Raw genomic sequence first — 17,921 nt, 5'->3', positions numbered from 1 at the left:
TGTGTGTGTGTGTGTGTGTGTGTGTACATGCTTAAACTTAAAGAAGAGAGTGTTTTCCATAGAGAGAGAGAGAGAGACGGACAGTGTAAAAGGCAAAGAGAGAAAGCAGACAGAGATGAAAAAAGTAGTGGGAAACAGGAGAAGAAGGAGAGAGAGGGAGGGACAGGGGGAAATGAAAAAATGAGTGAAACATGGAGAGGGTGTTTGTTTTCAGTCAGGAAGAGTGAACGGAGACGAAACAGGACGGACAGCCCGTCAGCAGCAAAAAATAAACATGGGGTCCTGTCGCTAATGGTAATGCTAGACGGACTGAGCTGGCAGAGAGAGAGAAAGGGGGAGGGGTGGATGGGAGACATGGAAGGACAAGGAGAGGAGAGTATTTGGCATACAGTCAAGGAGGGGAAGGCGTTCTAAAGGGTCTTTCTCTGGATGACTGTGGCATACTCTCTCCTCCTGTACTTCACCGTTCTTGCTGGAGGCATGTTCTTTTCATGGTACATCTCTTGCACTGCCAACTACAAGTCCTTTGTGTTTTTTCTTCCTTTTTTTTCAAATCCTCTGCTCTCCTCTATCCAAGGCCATTTTTACACCTTTCAACAAGGTTTTGGATAAGTCGATGGGAGTTAAGAGAGGACATAAGTGGCCCATATTATAGGCCTATCTCCTGTTTCGGTAGCGTGAGGCAGCTTGATGTCCAAGCACATCCCCCAGCTATGATGTACAAGTACACCCCCTGAAATAAGAGTCCAGAGGGAAGCACGCACATCCCAAAAAAACTTTTCAGGTGCTGAACAACAATATGTACATTGGAGGAAAGGAAGGGAAGTTTGCACACTGTAGCTCCCAGTAGAAAATGTATTTAGATTTTAAACAACGTTTCGACCACTATGGGTCTTCCGTTGTTTAAAAACTAAATATATTTTCTACTGGGAGCTACAGTGTGCGAACTTCCCTTCCTTTCATCCCAAGTACACCCTCTCAAACCCCGACATCCCAATCTCAGGGCAGACACTCTAACCACAAGACCACGGAGCTGGTGGTATGCGAGGACATAATGAGTTTTATTAAACATGAGGACTATTCTATACTTCATTGTACAATGGTGTTGCACGTCGGAAAATAGGAGATATACAAGCTCACAACACAATGCAAAGCGACCCCTTGTGAGCTTGTAGATCGGCTATTTTTGCTAGTATTGTTTTTGTTAATATGTGACAAAGTAGACACCAGGTTGAAAGTGGTTATCAGTTATTTTAACAGGGCCTGCACGGGTCTGCCATGAAAATGACATCCCTTTATTGGGAGTGGTGCATAATGTATGTATCAGATACGAATAGGCGTCATACAGGTTAAATTAATTATTAAGTGTGCCTGCCATGTAATGGCAAAACACTTATTGAGATCCGCCATACTTATTTAATAATAATGTTATTTGTCACCACAAAATTTCGATTGACCATAACGCATTTGGAATGGCTTTGGAATCCCCCTGAATTCCTTGGATCATGACGTATATAGGCCATTTAATGGCCATTTGGTGCCACATTTGATTTTCTGCCATCTTGTGTTTTCTTCAAAAGATACGTTTTGTCATGTGATCAAGATGTATCATTAAGATTTTTCATATTTTATTCCATTGGCTATGAATGAATTACATATTTCTACGGCAACCCGGCTTGCCGTTTTCTAGTGGGTTTAATATCTATGGAAACCCACACACAGACTTAACCACTTTCAACCTGGTGTCTCTATTTTGGACATGATCTCAAACACATTCAAAAATAACTTTTGCACAACACTGTCATACGACAAAGTATAAAATAGCACATTCATTTATGAAAAAACGTAAAAAGAATAAATATGGAGATACAGGCTTTCTGCCTGACATTGACAATATAAGTTCTGTGAATTCTATGTACATTTTACAGGAAGAAATATATACTGTATATCAAACAAAATATTTTTTCTTTACTTCCTTACCTTTTCATATCTAATTATTTAACTATATTCACTTAACATGTATTATGAATTTTATGTGTGTACAGTATTCAGTACAGTAATTTATTCTCCCCCTGCTTTACCCCACTCATTCGTCTCCTTCATAGACTACAGTGCTAGCCCTGCATTAATGTATTATTATCACTTATTATTTCTGCCAGTATAACAACCATTTTAGAAAATATTGCTGCTGCTGAAAAAAATGCTTAAAATAATTTTTCACCAGCTTTGACATCCAAATATCTCTGGAGTATGGTGCAGCAGGTAACACTGCACCTAAAGTGTGGCTACATGTGCATGCAACGTATAATTATAATTTAGCTATAATATGACGCAAATTTCATATTTCGCTCACCTTGGAAGCAAGACTAAATCCACGTAAAGTATATAGACCTGTCTAATCGCCAGTATTTTGCACAATCATTGGAATTGTTTCCATTGATCTGAATAAACACAGCTGGATGAAATTAACTGAAATGTCTTACAAACTACATACATTATTATTTCCATGCCGTTGTCCCTCTTTTACCCACTTTCAATGCGGCTTACCTATTTTGGGCAATTCAATCAGAAACACTCACGTCAAAGTAGATTTAACAATTTATTGCCACAAATGGAATACAGTTAAGCTTGGCGTTAAAGCTCCACTCTTGGGAGAATATTTACTGAATTTTGTTGAAGCAGCCTGCTATCATTTCCTGAAGCATATATTCAGGAAATGCTTAAGCAAATCCCCCATAGGGATACAATGTCAACAATAAGCAGTACATTGACATATTAGTTAGAATTAGCAGATATATGTGATAAACACAAGTATTTGAGCCTATGCCAGACTCTAAACAAAGCAGATATACATGATAATCACAAGTATTTGAGCCTATGCCAGACTCTAAACAAAGCAGATATACATGATAATCACAAGTATTTGAGCCTATGCCAGACTCTAATCAAAAGGTGGAGGCTGGGGTGGAGGAGGAGCTAGCAAAATGCATTGGTTCAGCAACCAAGAAAGACCTAGTGAATATGAAGCCGTATTTATAGGAACCTCTCTGCATGAACTAACGCTATGCTTAATGTATGGGCAAAAGTAAAGGGCTGAAAAATGTTCCATTTAAAAAAAAAATCTGTAATAGTCAAAGTATTTTTTTTTTTTATCCCGCGATTTTTGTAACCCATTTTTTTCACCCGGTGCCAATTTCCTAAGTGATCCTGGGCGCTACACCAGCGCTACACCAGTCCCCCACAGCCTAGGGAGGCCAGGGCCAAGCTCATGCTTCCTTCAATGCATGAGAGCCAACTGACCTTCTTGTCACCTGGCAGGGGGGGGTTTCCGTGGTTGGACGTAGCGCGTGGAAGGAACAAGTTATTCCAACCAGTTCCCTTCCCCTCCATCAGGCGCCCCGGCTGTCATGGGGGAGGCGGTATAGCGACCAGGATTACTACATGTTTTTGTGAGGCTATTAACTACCCTAGGAGACGTGGGGAGAACATGCAAACTCCACACAGAGTCCCCGGCGGGAATCGAACCCAGGACCTTCTAGCTGTGAGGCGACAGCGCTACCGACTGCACCACCGTGCCCCCACAAAGCATTGCGTCGGTGAGCTTGTATTAGTATATGGCTTGTTTTGGCCATAGGACATTTATTCATTGTCAGTCATTTCGGTAATAGCCTTGTATAAAGTTATTTGTCATATCTACAACTTGTGTTTAAAAGCCTAAAAGGCAAACAGAAGTGTATTTTTTGTAAGAAGTGTTCAATGCCAAAAACACAATTAGATCATTAATGAATTAATCATCAACTAAAACTTCACGATTGTGACGTGTCCTAATTAGCAACTCACATTTCTTTGTCACATCTCTTTATGAGCCCCGACACTCTAGTGCCACATGAACTCTCAATATGTTTGGACGTCAAGAGACAAGATGAAGAGAGGAAGTTGATTTTAGAGATGCCACTAGGGAGAGGGAGGAGAGGGAGGAGAGGGGAAGTCCTATTATGGTGCACTGAGGGAGGTGTAACACCATCTCTGCAGTGTGTGCTGTGTGCCTCAGTGCTCCCACACTCTGACAAGCTTATCATCCCCCCATTCCTTCCCCAACTTCTGACATACTGACTGAAGACATTAGCACAGAGAGAGAGAGAGAGAGAGAGACTAAGAAAGAGCAGAGGAGAGAGCTAAGGGATTCAGTAAAAGGGAGAGGGAAAGATTAAAAGAAATAAGAAAGTGAAAGGGAGAGGAAGAATGAGAGAGCGGAGGAAAGAGGGAGGGTGAAGAATGTGAGATAGTGAAAGATGGAGAGAGTGAAGGAGAGAAGGAACAACATCAACACATCAATAACATCCCCAGGCTTCAAGACAGCCAGAATTACTCCACTCCTCAAGAAAGCAACTCTTGACCATCCTGACGTCAATAACTACAGACCAGTATCAATTCTTCCTCTCCAAAGCTCTTGAATGAGTTGTTTCTAGTCAGCTTTCTCTCCATCTGTCACAGAACCTTTTGGAGCCCAACCAGTATTGTGGAATTTCAAACATGCCCATTTCACTGAAACAGCACTCCTCACAGTCACAGATGCACTACAAGCTGCCCAGGCTGCCTCCCACTCCTCAGCCCTCATCCTTCTTGACCTGTCTGCACTCTGCAGCCATTGAAAGTGTCAGCCATTAGCTTCTCCTATAGACACCACTTCTGACAATGGTATATCACTGGGAGAGCACTCAGGGGATTTTTCTCCTACCTGACTGATCTGACCCTTCCAGGTTTCACTGAGAGGTTTGGTTTCATCCCCTCATAACCTCTTGCCTGGGGTCCCCTTCTTTTCTTTCTCTCTTTAAACCAGGGATCTTCAACAGGGGATCCGGGACCCCTAGGCGGTCCTCAGAGTTACAACAGGGGGTCCGCCAAATCTTTCTGTGATAGGATTTTCTTGTTTTTACATTAACCACTTGAACCCTAGCCTCCCTATTCTGAAGGGAACGTTATCCAAAAATAGTACAAGCTCACAACGCCTCGCGCTGCGAAGCATTGTGAGCTTGTAGATCGGCTAGTTTCGGCAAAGAGGTTTGGTGTAGAGGGAATAAAGAGCAGACCAAATAGTGTTTAGGTTTTAAGTGGTTAACTGTCACATAAAACAAAATACACATTAACATGAAGCCAACTCAACGCTACACATTGTGTAGCATTCACATTGATAATGCTGTCAAACAAGTCTATGAATCTATCTATGAAAAAGTGTAATCTGCAACACAATTCTATACAATTTGCAGTGGGGGACCCTGCTTCATCTCTCTCTCAGCTAGGGGGTCCTTGGCCTGAAAAAATGCTGAAGACCCCTGCTTTAAACCATATCCATTGGCTCTGTCATCTCTGCTCACAGGGTCTCCTATCACTGTTATGCAGATGACACTTTTTCTACTCCTCTCCCTCTGCCACACAGGTTGAAGTGTATGCCGCTGCATACCTGGCTGACATCTCACAGCGGATGTCTTTCCACCACCTCAAGCTCAGCAACAGACAAGACTGAGCTTCTTTTCTTCCCTGGAAAAATCTTGCTCCCTGCAGGCTCTTTCCATTTTCATTGAGGCTCCTTTTCAAACTGCCAAGAACCTGGAAGTGGTCCGGGTCAGTGGTCCCAGTAATCAGGGCGTCCTTGAGAAAGAGAGCTTGTTCTCAATGGGCTTCCATGAATAAATAAAGGAAAAAGAAATAAAGAAAGCTGTCCTTCAAGGCACAAATTGCAATGATCACTCAATCATGTAGGTTTGCACTTTGCAGCATCTGGAGTATCAGACCCTTCCTCAAGAAGTAGTCTGCCCAGCTCCTTATAAGCCTCAGTCATCTCCAGGCCTGACTGTTTGCAACACCCTCCTTGCTGTTCTGCCGGCATGCACAATCCCTACAACTGACCCAGAATGCCGCGGCACGCCTGGTCTTCACTGGCTTCCTCTCCAGTTCAAAACAGTGGTGACGACCAACAAGACAATCAAGGAAGGGCATGGCAGCCCTGTACCTTAAGGACATGATCTACACCCCATCGAGCACACATGAATCAGCTAAAGCAAGACGTCTGTCCCTCCCTTCCCTTACCACACCCTGGCTAATCTCTCAAGAATCCATGTTCTCTGGGAGAAGTTGTGTTAGTGTTCCGTGTAGAAATATTGTTAGTGGGAATGAAAACATAAGCGCACCACCGGAAGTGGAGCGCTGAGCGCAGACCAAAAACCCCGGTTTCCTTGCGCAAGGGTGCTCCATTTAACTCCCCCCAGAGCCAAGTGAAAGAGTAAAAAACAGCAGAGGGCGCTGTTTTTCCTTTTTATTTGGCGATGGGTTCGAAGATTGCACCCTGGCTGACCTGTCCCCCTCAGCCAGGACTGCAGACTCAGTGTTTTTAAGCGGCACCGTAAACAGCATCTGAAAATGGAGCCCCAGTGTGTGACCTCACCTGCTGTCAAGATGGCTGAAGTCCAGTAGGTTGAATTCCCTGTTGTCCTGAGAGTGATATATGGTGTCGACATCCTGGAGAATAGACAACGAGAGAGAGAGAGACAGAGAGAGACAGAGAGAGACAGAGACAGAGACAGAGACAGAGACAAAGACAGAAAGAGACAGAGAGACAGAGACAGAGAGACAAGAAAGAGGGGAGGTAAATGAGACAGAAACAATATTTCTGTTTTTTTTTGTGTGGGGAGAAGTGAGAATGTAATGAAAGCACTGCTTTTGAATGCTTAATTTACTGCACCCAGTAGGGCATGAAGAGAACACTGACAGTGAAGTGGTTTTGTACAGTGTGTATTGGGGTTCTTACCCACTGCACTTCCTCCTTGCAGCCAATCCCATTGTAGTCACACAGAGCTGCATAGGTCTCAGAAAAACCACCTGAAACACAAAACAAGAAGAGAAAGAGAAGAGACGTCAAATTGGCAGAGAAGAGTAATAGGATTTCAAGGGGAGAAATGTGGTGTGAAGACAGGAGGATGTGGTGTGTGTGTGTGTGTGTGTGTGTGTGTGTGTGTGTGTGCGCGCGTGCGTATGGGGGGGGGGGGGGGGGTAGAAGAGATGTGAAGAGAGACAATCTCAGATGAGAAGCAAGGAGAAGAGTATAGATGAAGTAGGAAAGAAAGCAGAGTTGTGAAACATAAGGAGAGAATAGTAAAGAAGTGAAGACAGGTAAGGAGAGGTTAAGAGTAGGGGTGTGCCGATACACTAATTTCACGAAACGATACGATACGATATTTGGCTCACAACTTCGATACGATTTCGATACGATACGATACGCACTTTTTTTATTATGAAAATATATGGAGGAGAAAAAAAGAAAATGCAAACAAATAATTCTGTTTTTGCATTATTCAGACATGCAAACTTGTAGCTTTTCAGCTACAATAGCCGTTTTGAATCCAAATAGTATGACACCTGACCCGAAAAAAAAACATGTTGTCACTCTTTTCACTTCGGGGCCGTTTGCATGCCTAATTATTATGATTGTAAAAAAAAAAAAAAAAAAACGATATTTTTTTTTTCCAAAACGATACATATCGTCGCGAAAACGTATCGCGATATATCGCGGGACGATATATCGGCACACCCCTAGTTAAGAGTCATAAAACGATTATAGTAAATGAGAGCGAAAGAGGCAAGATGAAAGGGTAGCTGTACACATGACAGTGAGATGAAAGTGCTGCACCATGAAAGAGTGCTCATTGTAGATTAATAGGATTACTAGCAGAAAAGGAAATGCACCCCAAAAAATATGATCTTCTGACCTACTTAGGCAAGAAAGTCGAAAATAATATTTGATGTGCGAATGAGTGAGTGAGTGAGCGAGCGAGCGTTTGCCAGTGAGCGAGTGAGTGTGAGTTTGCCAGTGAGGGAATAAGTGAGTTTGTCAATGAGTGAGTGAGTGGGTGAATGAATGAAGCACACCTTAGTTCATGCAGGACACGGGAGTCAACCGTGCCCCATGCTGTAATCAGCTGTCAGTCTGCTGATTGTTTTTAAACATGCTTTTCTACACTCCAATAGCAGCTTATTACAACAAGGCAATCCATTTAAATATGGCCTACACTGGATTTCTGCAATTCAATTGCTGCCACACACACGCTGCTGGTGGTGCTGGTGCTGGCAAGGCTTGCCTCCACCAGCCCAGCCTCCATCTTCTAGTTCAGAGTCTTGCATTGCAAGTTAAACTGAAATGCTAAACTGAAATTCATGTTTACATGGTTCTTGAGTAAACTGATATTCAATGTTTGCATGGCTCTAGAGTGGAACTGGAATTCATGTTTGCATGGCTCTAAAGTTAAACTGGAATTCAAGTTCTGCATGGCTCCAGTTAAACTTATTTAATGTCTTGCTTTGGGCCCGCTCTTGTATACCCATGGGGGTTATGCATAGCGTTCGTTCCCTGATTTCGCTTACCATGCTGCTTAGCTAAGATTAGGGAACATCTTAAGAGCGGAGCCATCAACGGCAAGTATAATTGTATTCCATCTGTTATTCCAAGTGAGTGAGTCAGTCAGCACGTAACCGTACTCAAACAAGAGCCCTTGTGTGTGTGCGTGCGTGCGTGCGTGCGTGCATATGCTTGCAAGGTGACTCACCACATGTTTTCTGCGTCTCTAGTGAAGTTTCCGAATTTGGTGAAAACTTATGAACTCCATCAGAGAGGTCTCCCTCAGCTCGACAGATAGGTGGCCTGAAAGAGGGCAGAGAGAGAGACGACTAACAGCTGACAGGATGCGATATGGACAGACCGTAGTACTCATAGTCGGTTGGGCTTGAAGTGGGTTTGGACCTCCCAGGCCTCCTTGCTATGGAAGAGACGGGGGGGCAGGAGAGTCTGTAGTCTGTGTGCCAGAACACACTGTGGTACCATTGAGAGCATGTGATTTCTTTCTAATTGGAGCAATGGTCTCACAGTCTTTTCTTGACTCACTCACCATGTTGTCTCTGTCAATCTGTCAAAGTTTAAAATGGACTGGTTGTGTTAGTCACCGTTTTTTTTTTCTTTCTTTCTTCTTTTTCAGTTCAGAGTAACCAGTAACGGTTTACGTTCAGCATACTGTTTATCGTATCTTTGAACACGTAGCCTACATCAGAAACACAATGTGTGTGTGTCTTGTCTGTCCATTCAGAACTAATCTTGCAAACTTTTGTCCACACTACCACTAGGCCAAGGAAGTCACTCCACCCGAAATGTTCTAATCAGCCTCATGGTAGCACTAGAACAGCCTACTTTATATATATTTTTTATATCTTGGCCCTTGAACCAATAGGTCATACAATTCCCCATATAAACCTCACCCATTATTGCCTAACTATATTTTCCTCAGAACTTGCTACTTGCTACTCCTCCTACAGATTTTGGAGATCCCTGGAGTCATGTACACACTAAACATCTACAGCACCATACATATTTTTTCATATGGCTAATAAAATGACTGTACGACTGGCAGCTCTCAGTCTGAATGTACAATGACTCCATACAATGACTGTCCCCCCACCGTACACTTGGAACATTACTTTCAATATGTTCACCTTACCTGGTTAAATTGTATAAAATCTTCAAGGACGCTGTGGGCCTAGGCAATTAAATGAGGCAAACCTTTTGAGGGCTGTCTAATTTGCTGCCTAACAGGAAGCTACATTGCCGGCTAATTTGTAGTGGAGATGTAATTCATTGCATTTAATAAAAAGGTGCAGTGTGCGGTTAAAAGTTCATAATACAGCTTTGGGACTGAACGCTTCTTAGACAGCTGCATACAGAATGCCTGAACCTGATACATCTATAATGCAATATTTCTGCTTTCGTATTCCTTTTCTAAGCTTTTGGCAGGTCAAGGATCAGGAGTGGAATCATAACATGACTTTGCTCACTGGTATAGCATTCAGCGTGTAAGATACTTAATCCCATTTGCCAACAAATAAAGCTCAACACCTAACCACATCCATGACCTTAATCCTTACTTTATCTCGGCAGTCATCAGCTATCTCTCAAGCATATGCCTGAGTGTGTGCGTGCGTGTGTGCGTGCGTGCGTGCGTGCGTGTGCATACGTCCTTGCTATTGATATGCTAGCTACAGTACATACTTCAATACACTGGTGCAAATCAGTTACAAGGCCACGGAATAAGAGCCTCACGCTTCTCCCTTCAGCCTTCCCCCACTCTCTGTATCCTGTTTAAATGTCCTCGCTACAGGCAATCATCTGCTGTGGCTCTGATGGAAAAGAGCCATTTGGAGAGATGATAGAGTGTGGTGATAGTCTTGCTCAGGTCAATAGCTGGGGCACACTAAAACCTTGTGATGTTACCCACCGGAGAGGGAGGTGCACTCTCACTTTCCTTGTTTTTTCACCTACCATAACTGAGGAAACAAAGTTTCTAGCACTTTAAGCTGCTCTGTGATGCTTCATCTATGCTCTTTTTTTTCATCTATGCTCCATAATGCTCTCTGAGGATTATGGCTATTTGTCCTCCTTTTGTTTGAGAATGTCTTTTTGATTGCAGAGCTGAGAGAGTGGCTCAGGTCTGCTCAGTGCTTTTGTGAACTGCTGGTACTGCTTGCCCTCTATTATACAAAGACATATTTAAAATACGTTTAAAATAACAATGAGCTGTTCTTTAGTGCAAACTGACACCTGTAATAATGTACTGATTACATGAAAATATGTCTAACAAAAACACTACTAATGTCACCCACGATAAGGTGACAAACACTTATACTAACCGTCGGACTGTTCGCTCGATTTAAAGGAGCACTTCACTCATTTTCAACCACGTCTTCATATAATTGGTCCTCACTATTCTCTTTATAAGATGGCATCGTTTCTGACTACTCGCTCTGTGTCTCAGAGGAGGGCTGAGGGAAGTTCAGAAATCTGCCTACCAATGACATCATTGGTCGCCAGCTTTGGTAATTTCAAACAAGATTTAAAACCGTTTTTTTAATGCAAGAACAATGGCTTCTATTTCAGCGTGCTAACTTTCCAGGAAGAGAAAGGCTGATGCTTCTATTAGCTTGCTATACCCATTGATGATGTCATTGGTAGGCAGGTTTTCTGAACTGTCCTTAGCACACCACTGAGATGCAGAGCGAGTAAACAGAAATGGTGCCATCTTATAATGAGCATTAGTGAGGACCAATAGGATCTGTGCATAACTGTAGTTCCATGTTCCAGAAGAAGCATAAACATTTCCTGTTCCGGGTCAATTTCTCATAGCTTAATTTGACTGGCAATGGATTTGAACGGGAAACACACATGAAGGTGTCGTGTTCAAATCCGCTGCTGAGCCAATCAAATGAAGCTATGGGACACTGACCCGAAACAGGAAATGTTTATGCCCCCTTCTCGAAAAGGGAACTACAGTTATGCACATGAATCTATTACATGAAGATAAGGTTGAAAATGGGCGAAATGCTCCTTTAAGTTTAAAAGATTGCTGGCTGCAAAGTGGTGACGCGGTCACAGGATGTACTGCGACTTTAGTGTAATTGACTTCTGATGAGCAACGCCACGCAAAAAAAGACCTCTGCTGAAGCCAGCATCTCTGTGCCAACAAACTGTCGAGGACCGTTAACATCAGCCAACGTGTCCGAGTTGCATGGCTCACAGAGCAAACAAATTGACTTGTTTCTTAGATGCTTGACAAGGCTTACGCATATATCGAGTTGTTGAAGACCCGGGAGAGGGCGTAGTTGATGTGGTTGACCATGTGGTCCAGCTGATCCTGGGACTGCAGTCTCAAAGAGTAGGTGGTCTTGTCTGTATCTATAACAACCTACAGAGTATACAGCATGTTGAGATGATGTTATGGGATTGTAGGACTAACGATGGTGTGAATCAAAGGTGAACAATGGAACTGGTGGTTCCTGGTTTTGTTGACATTACATTTTTTTTAAATTATGAACAGTGTTGTTGGATCAATAAGTATGTTGAAAAGCCCCCCCCCCCCCCCCCCCAAGTGTGCATTGTCCTCGTCACTGCCAACTCCTACCTTTTTGGTCTTGGGGAGGGTGTAGACAATGGAGAAGAAGGGAAGTCCGCACACTGTTCTGTAACTCCCAGTAGAAAAGTTTCATTAAGGCGACCACGTTTCGACCCGTGTGGGACTTCGTCAGGTCTGGAGGGTGTAGACAACCACATGTCTCCTCTGATACAGATGAAGTTGCCTCATAATGCTCAATACGCGGCTACGCCCTCCTCAGTTTCACGTGGGTGTAGCGCGTGCGGAGGAACACTCCATCTCGCCCGGTTCCACTCCCTGCTGAACAAGTGCCCCGACCAACCAGTAGGAGTTGCTATTGCAGTGACAGAGACGTGATTCCCCAACCGGCTACATGCGAACACGGCCGATTGTGTTCACTGGAGCGCCTGGCCAAGCCAGAGGCACCGCCGAGGATTCCAACGCCAATCTCCTTGGTGTTGGCCAGGAACTTTACCCCTGCACCACCCGTATACATACATTTGTACATTTCAATGTACATTCTCCCCCACACCTATTTGAAGTAGTGCCACAGTGGCCAAAAGTTCCTTTGTTCACCTTTACCATCCACCGTATCTTCATTGTAATATTTGACAATAACATCAGACATCATGGCTTTTATGTCTTTAATCATTCACCACTTTACCAAGCATGTTTATTTCAGATCACGTGGGAATATTTGCAAAAACAGGTTTTGCGTCTTGAACCAAAACCTGTCTGAGCAAAAGGCATAAACATTACCTGATGCTCTGGATAAGTGTTCATCGCTCGGATCTCCAAGAAGTTGAAGGTGACCTCCATCTGTGAACAATAACAAAAGGAACAAACATAACAATCGCCAACTTCGTATATACAAAGAGAATGACATTTTTTGAAAGATTACTAGGATTGCACTAGGATTACAGTATAGCAATGGCCTTTGTCTCTGTGTTAAGTCATCATCAGCAAGACTATCCTTCATCACCAGTGTGTGTGTGCGCGTGTGTGTGTGTGTGTGTGTGTGTGTGTGTGTGTGTGTGTGTGTGTGTGTGTGTGTGTGTGTGTGTGTGTGTGTGTGTGTGTGTGTGTGTGTGTGTGTGTGTGTGTGTGTGTGTCCATATCATCCTTCAGTACGGTTTCTCTCATCATCTCCATTATAATCACTCACTCGTGTCTCTCTTGTCTGCGTTTTGTGTGTGTGGTTTCCTGCAAATTACCGTGAGATCAGTATTGGCACGTTGGGAGCGATAAAACTCCCTTCAGAGGGAGACATTTTACCTTGGTGGGCACTTTGACAGCGAATAGATACAGCCTCCATGTTGCCAGGACCTGGGGGAGGGGGGAGGGGGGAGGGAAACACATTTCACTGTCAAGAGCAGTGAAAAACAAATGCAAATGCAAATCGCGGCAAAATATAGCACAGCACAAACACCCTGTAAAGAGAGCAAATCATTGCCGAGGTTCATTTGAATGCCTCGTAACTCATGTTAAGCACTCTAGACGTTAGCTGACTAATGATGCTTGTGCATGTCTGTTTGAGTTAGTCCGTGCACATTTGTGTGTGTGTACGTACGAGTGGATGCGTGCGTGTGTGCATAGGTGTGTGAAAGTACATGTGTGGGTACAGTATATGTGCATAGCATACCCATGTGAGCTCACATGCGCGTCACACGCGCGTGTCCCAGAAATGAAACCAAATACGCAGGATTTAGTCGGTCACGACAGAGCAATTTATTGTGCCGACTCGTATTGTTGGAGCAGCGGTTCATCACTAAATAGCTCTTTACTCAACAGATCCCTCAATGTGTCAAGAGAGGAGTTAATGGCAAGATAAGGAGCTGAGAGAGAGGGGGAGGGAGGGAGGGGGAGGAGGAGGAGGTGGGGGTGGGGGGTGAGTCTGGTTTCACCCAATGATTAACATTTAAAAGTAGTCTGGGGTGCAGAGTGTGAGAGAAAAAAACGTAAATACAATTCGTATCTGCCTGGATAATTAATCACATTCATAATTCAAAAAAATCCACAATTAGCATATTCCTCCCAACCAACCATGAACACTGCATCTATCACTCTCACTCTGCATTCTCTTCATTCCTCCACCTCTCCCTGCCTTGGAGTCTCTCTCTGTCTGTCTGTCTGTCTGTCTCTCTCCCTCTCTCATTCGCTCTCCCTTTCATTCTCTCTCTCCCTCTCTCTCTCTGACAAAATTCCATGCTGGTCTCGTCCATCTGGCCGCCCCCCTGGTCTCGATCTCCATGGAAATATGTTAGTCCTTCTACAATCTCCAACTTTAATCCCTCCATCTCCTTTCACCCGCCCCTCACTCACACACACACACACCTCCCCCAGTGTGCCACGGTGCCCTGTCTGCCCCTCTCCACTCCCCAGAGTGCCTCCCTCCCATCTTAACACCTCCCATTCCACCTTCCTCCCCCACAGTTTCTCTCTTCTCCTTCTTTTCTGCACTGTCGCTTTCAATTCCTCAAGGCCTCGCCGTGCAGAATCAGTAATGGCACCCCGCTGAGTGGCACAGAGAGAGAGGCAGCAAGAAAACCAAACGGATAGAGAGAGACGGCGAGAGACAGAGAAGGAGAGAGAGAGAGAGAGAGAGAGACAGGGAGAAAGGGAGAGAGAGAGAGAGCGAGAGAGCGAGAGAGCGAGAGAGCGAGAGAGAGAGAGACGGAAGGAGTGGAGGAGGCCCTGGGGTGAAAGAGAGACCACATTTACACCCATTAAAAGAGTTTTTGGAATCCCCTCGTACACCGTGCTGTGGCGCGCCGGCCCCTAGCAGATCAGCCCTGGTGTCCTAAACTTAAAGGGACGTCCCCAATGGGCCCCCGCAGGGACAGACACAGAGACGAGACGAAAAAAGGTTGAGAAAGAGGCTGAAGATGAAAGAGAAATGGGGGACGAGGGGGGTCATATGCACGACGCCAACCTCCGCTATCCACCGTGCGCGCACACACACACACACACACACACACACACACACACACACACACACACACACACACACACACACACACACACACACACACACACACACACACACACAGTGCCAAGTAAATAAAAAAAGAATTGCGTACAGTGCCAGTGATTTTTAGATTTTTCTAACCTTTTCAAGTAGTCACAGAATATTTAGCTCCAGTATGATCGATACCCTGATGGTTGCTAATCACAGAGGGTTTCACTATGCTTCCACGGGAAAAAATATGTCAGTGCGACCTCCCGTTCGCCTTTGAAAATAGCATGTCTCGGCCAAAAATACATAGTAAAAAAAAAAGTACACATGAGCCGAGATACAGCATTTCTAAGTAATAAGTTAACCAAGAAGTGAATGGAGCAGTAAATCTTCGGATCACGTTATCTTGGGTTCTGAACGTTTTTCCAAAAACACGTCATTGGCACGTTGGGCCTATGCGGAAAAACACGTCAAACACGTCAATGGCACTGAATGAGTTAAGCCCTACTTTATATTTCGGCTATTTGAAAAAAGCAAATCTACAAGCATGAGTTATTTTTGAAAGAAGTTGACTAATCTTGACAAATCTCTTCTTATGAGGTCCCACTCCCTGGCACAAAATATTTACAAATGGGGGTCTGTGGTCCTGGCCAAATACATACTGTATCAAGTTGGGGGTCCTTGACATGAAAATGTTTGAGAACAACTGCTCTAGAGAGCTCTATTGAACAAAAAAAGTATTGGTAGCACAATCACACTCCCTTGACGTGTTTAAACACAGCCAAATCTTGTGTTCATTTATCTCTGAGTACATTTTTACTCTCTCAGAGTTAAAAAGTAACAATCAGTCAATCAGAGAAGAGCGGGAGTTTCACACGGCCTCGAGTAGATTGAGGCGGAGACAAGAGACAGAGGGAGGGATGGAGGGACTGAAAATAACAGTCCCTCCACATAAACAGACACATCAATAATGCAGGTCCGTCTGACGTGCGCATATTTGATCTCATATTTGATCTCTGACCAAAAGCTGAGCAAGGTTGCTCACGTGGGCCTTCACTCTTGCTGATCATTTTACAGTCTGTTATGAAGATATCATCGGAGCACAATCAACGCTCCTGATGGTTATTTTTGGTGAAAGCCGAAAGTCGTACAAGCATGGTAACGCTTGACCACTTGATTATACTTTTAGATTGGCTATTTTCAGCACCAGAGAGAGGTGAGATAATTGAGCTGTTGGTGAAGAAAAAGCAAGACATCTAGACTTCACATTAAAAGAAGGAAAGCCGGAGTCCTCTCTCTCTAATAGTAGTGAGACATCTCAGAAATTTGGTACTCAATAAAAAGGCTGTACTTGAAGCATAACATCCGCAAATGGGAATCAAATGGCCCAAATTCGGCTTAACCACTGTCTTAAACCCTTTAGAAACAGACTTGACTGTTTCCTGTACCTGGACTGCTTTTTTCCGTCTTCACCAAATCTCTTTGCCAAAAATAGCCAATCTCACAACTAGATCTGCTATTTATAGCGAATGATGCCCCCGGAATAGTGATGCAAACGCTCTGGCACCCAATACGAACTGCCAAATTTGAATACAGAGCAGTCAGATTTGATGCCTGCTTCTGTCTGTCTCTCTCTCTCTGAAGGCCCTTTCATCGGGGGATCAGTCACAAAGGTGATTTCATCCCAGGAGATAGATGAGATGACTCCCCCTGCCAAGACGATCGGATGGTGGCTGAAAGAAGAAGAAAGATTATCCTCCGAGATGAGATAGTCGACTCTACGACCCGGCCGGCCGCCGCCACGCTGGTGGGTTCACTATCTTGAATGGGAGATGAAGGGGAAGTAAATGGACAGACAAAGTGTGTGTGTGTGTGTGTGTGTGTGTGTGTGTGTGTGTGTGTGTGTGGTGTGTGTGTGTGTGTGTGTGTGTGTGTGTGTGTGTGTGTGTGTGTGTGTTGTGTATATCAATGGAGGATCGGAGATCAAGAGAGGAGGGTGATGAGGGGGAGAGGTGTAGGTTGCCTTTGCCTTGGTGGCACAACGTCAGAGGCACAAGTTCAAAGAGCCAGATTGTTAGGGGTGTGTGTGTGTGTGTGTGTGTGTGTGTGTGTGTGTGTGTGTGTGTGTGTGTGTGTGTGTGTGTGTGTGTGTGTGTGTGTGTGTGTGTGTACTAGGTAGCATATGTAATGTGTGGCATGTGCGAGTCTGTATGTACTGTATGCATGCTCCACAGACAGCGCAAGGCGGGGGCTTATATTAATCATAAGCTGTCAAGCGCTGGGTCTTGCACTTCAAACGAGATGGCACAAATCAAAGTGTGTCTCTAGATCCTGTGTGTGTGTGTGTGTGTGTGTGTGTGTGTGTGTGTGTGTGTGTGTGTGTGTGTGTGTGTGTGTGTGTGTGTGTGTGTGTGTGTTTCTGGGGGGGGGGGGGGTGTTACTGCCTCTGAGGGACCAGGCCAAGGATCAGTGCCAGACCTGGCCACCCGTGCCATCTCTGGCTCAGACACAAGGGTATTTTAAAACACACACGGACACACACATACTACCATGCTCAAATCCAGAAACATTCCGACACACACAGATAAACATATTTGCATAAGTCCACCGCACTTCTGCACAGCCACACTATCCCTGTCGTATGGTTGTGTATTATGAGCTTTGGAATGCACAGTACAGTGTACACAAACTCCATGACACTATATAGCCTCCATCTCTCATCGTCTCACACACACACACACACAAACACACACACACACTCTCTCTCTCACATATACACACAGTCACACACACACACACACACGACCAGGGGCAGCTGTACTGTCGGTCTCTCTTCCTGTCACTGTCACTTTTTGTCACTCTCTTTCTCACACACGTGCACGCATACATGCACAATTGCGCGCGCGCGCTGCACACACACGCAAAGTAAGGCAGTCTGTATTCTGTAATATCACCCAGGTGATCCTCATATCAAGAACACACAACCCTGCCATCATTCAACC

General features: G+C 44.4%; 1 protein-coding gene across 1 annotated transcript in view; it reads right to left on the bottom strand.

Moving 5' to 3' along the window:
* The window catches only part of carmil3 (capping protein regulator and myosin 1 linker 3), a gene marked incomplete at its 3' end in the record, with an annotated part of 107,701 nt that overhangs the window by 76,274 nt on the left and 13,506 nt on the right, over positions 1-17,921 (bottom strand). Inside the window, exons 3-8 of the mRNA XM_084056917.1 lie at positions 13,239-13,289; positions 12,723-12,782; positions 11,656-11,777; positions 8,598-8,692; positions 6,806-6,876; positions 6,443-6,516 (exon numbers count right to left, since the gene is read on the bottom strand). Of these exons, the coding sequence (XP_083913043.1) occupies positions 6,443-6,516; positions 6,806-6,876; positions 8,598-8,692; positions 11,656-11,777; positions 12,723-12,782; positions 13,239-13,289 (473 nt within the window). The remainder of the gene's footprint in view (positions 1-6,442; positions 6,517-6,805; positions 6,877-8,597; positions 8,693-11,655; positions 11,778-12,722; positions 12,783-13,238; positions 13,290-17,921) is intronic.

The sequence above is a fragment of the Gymnoscopelus microlampas genome (genome assembly GCF_963454915.1).
Source record: "Gymnoscopelus microlampas genome assembly, chromosome: 5".
NCBI classification, from domain to species: Eukaryota; Metazoa; Chordata; class Actinopteri; order Myctophiformes; family Myctophidae; genus Gymnoscopelus; species Gymnoscopelus microlampas.
Note: the sequence above shows the minus strand (reverse complement) of the source record. Positions and strands in the feature narration are given on the sequence as shown.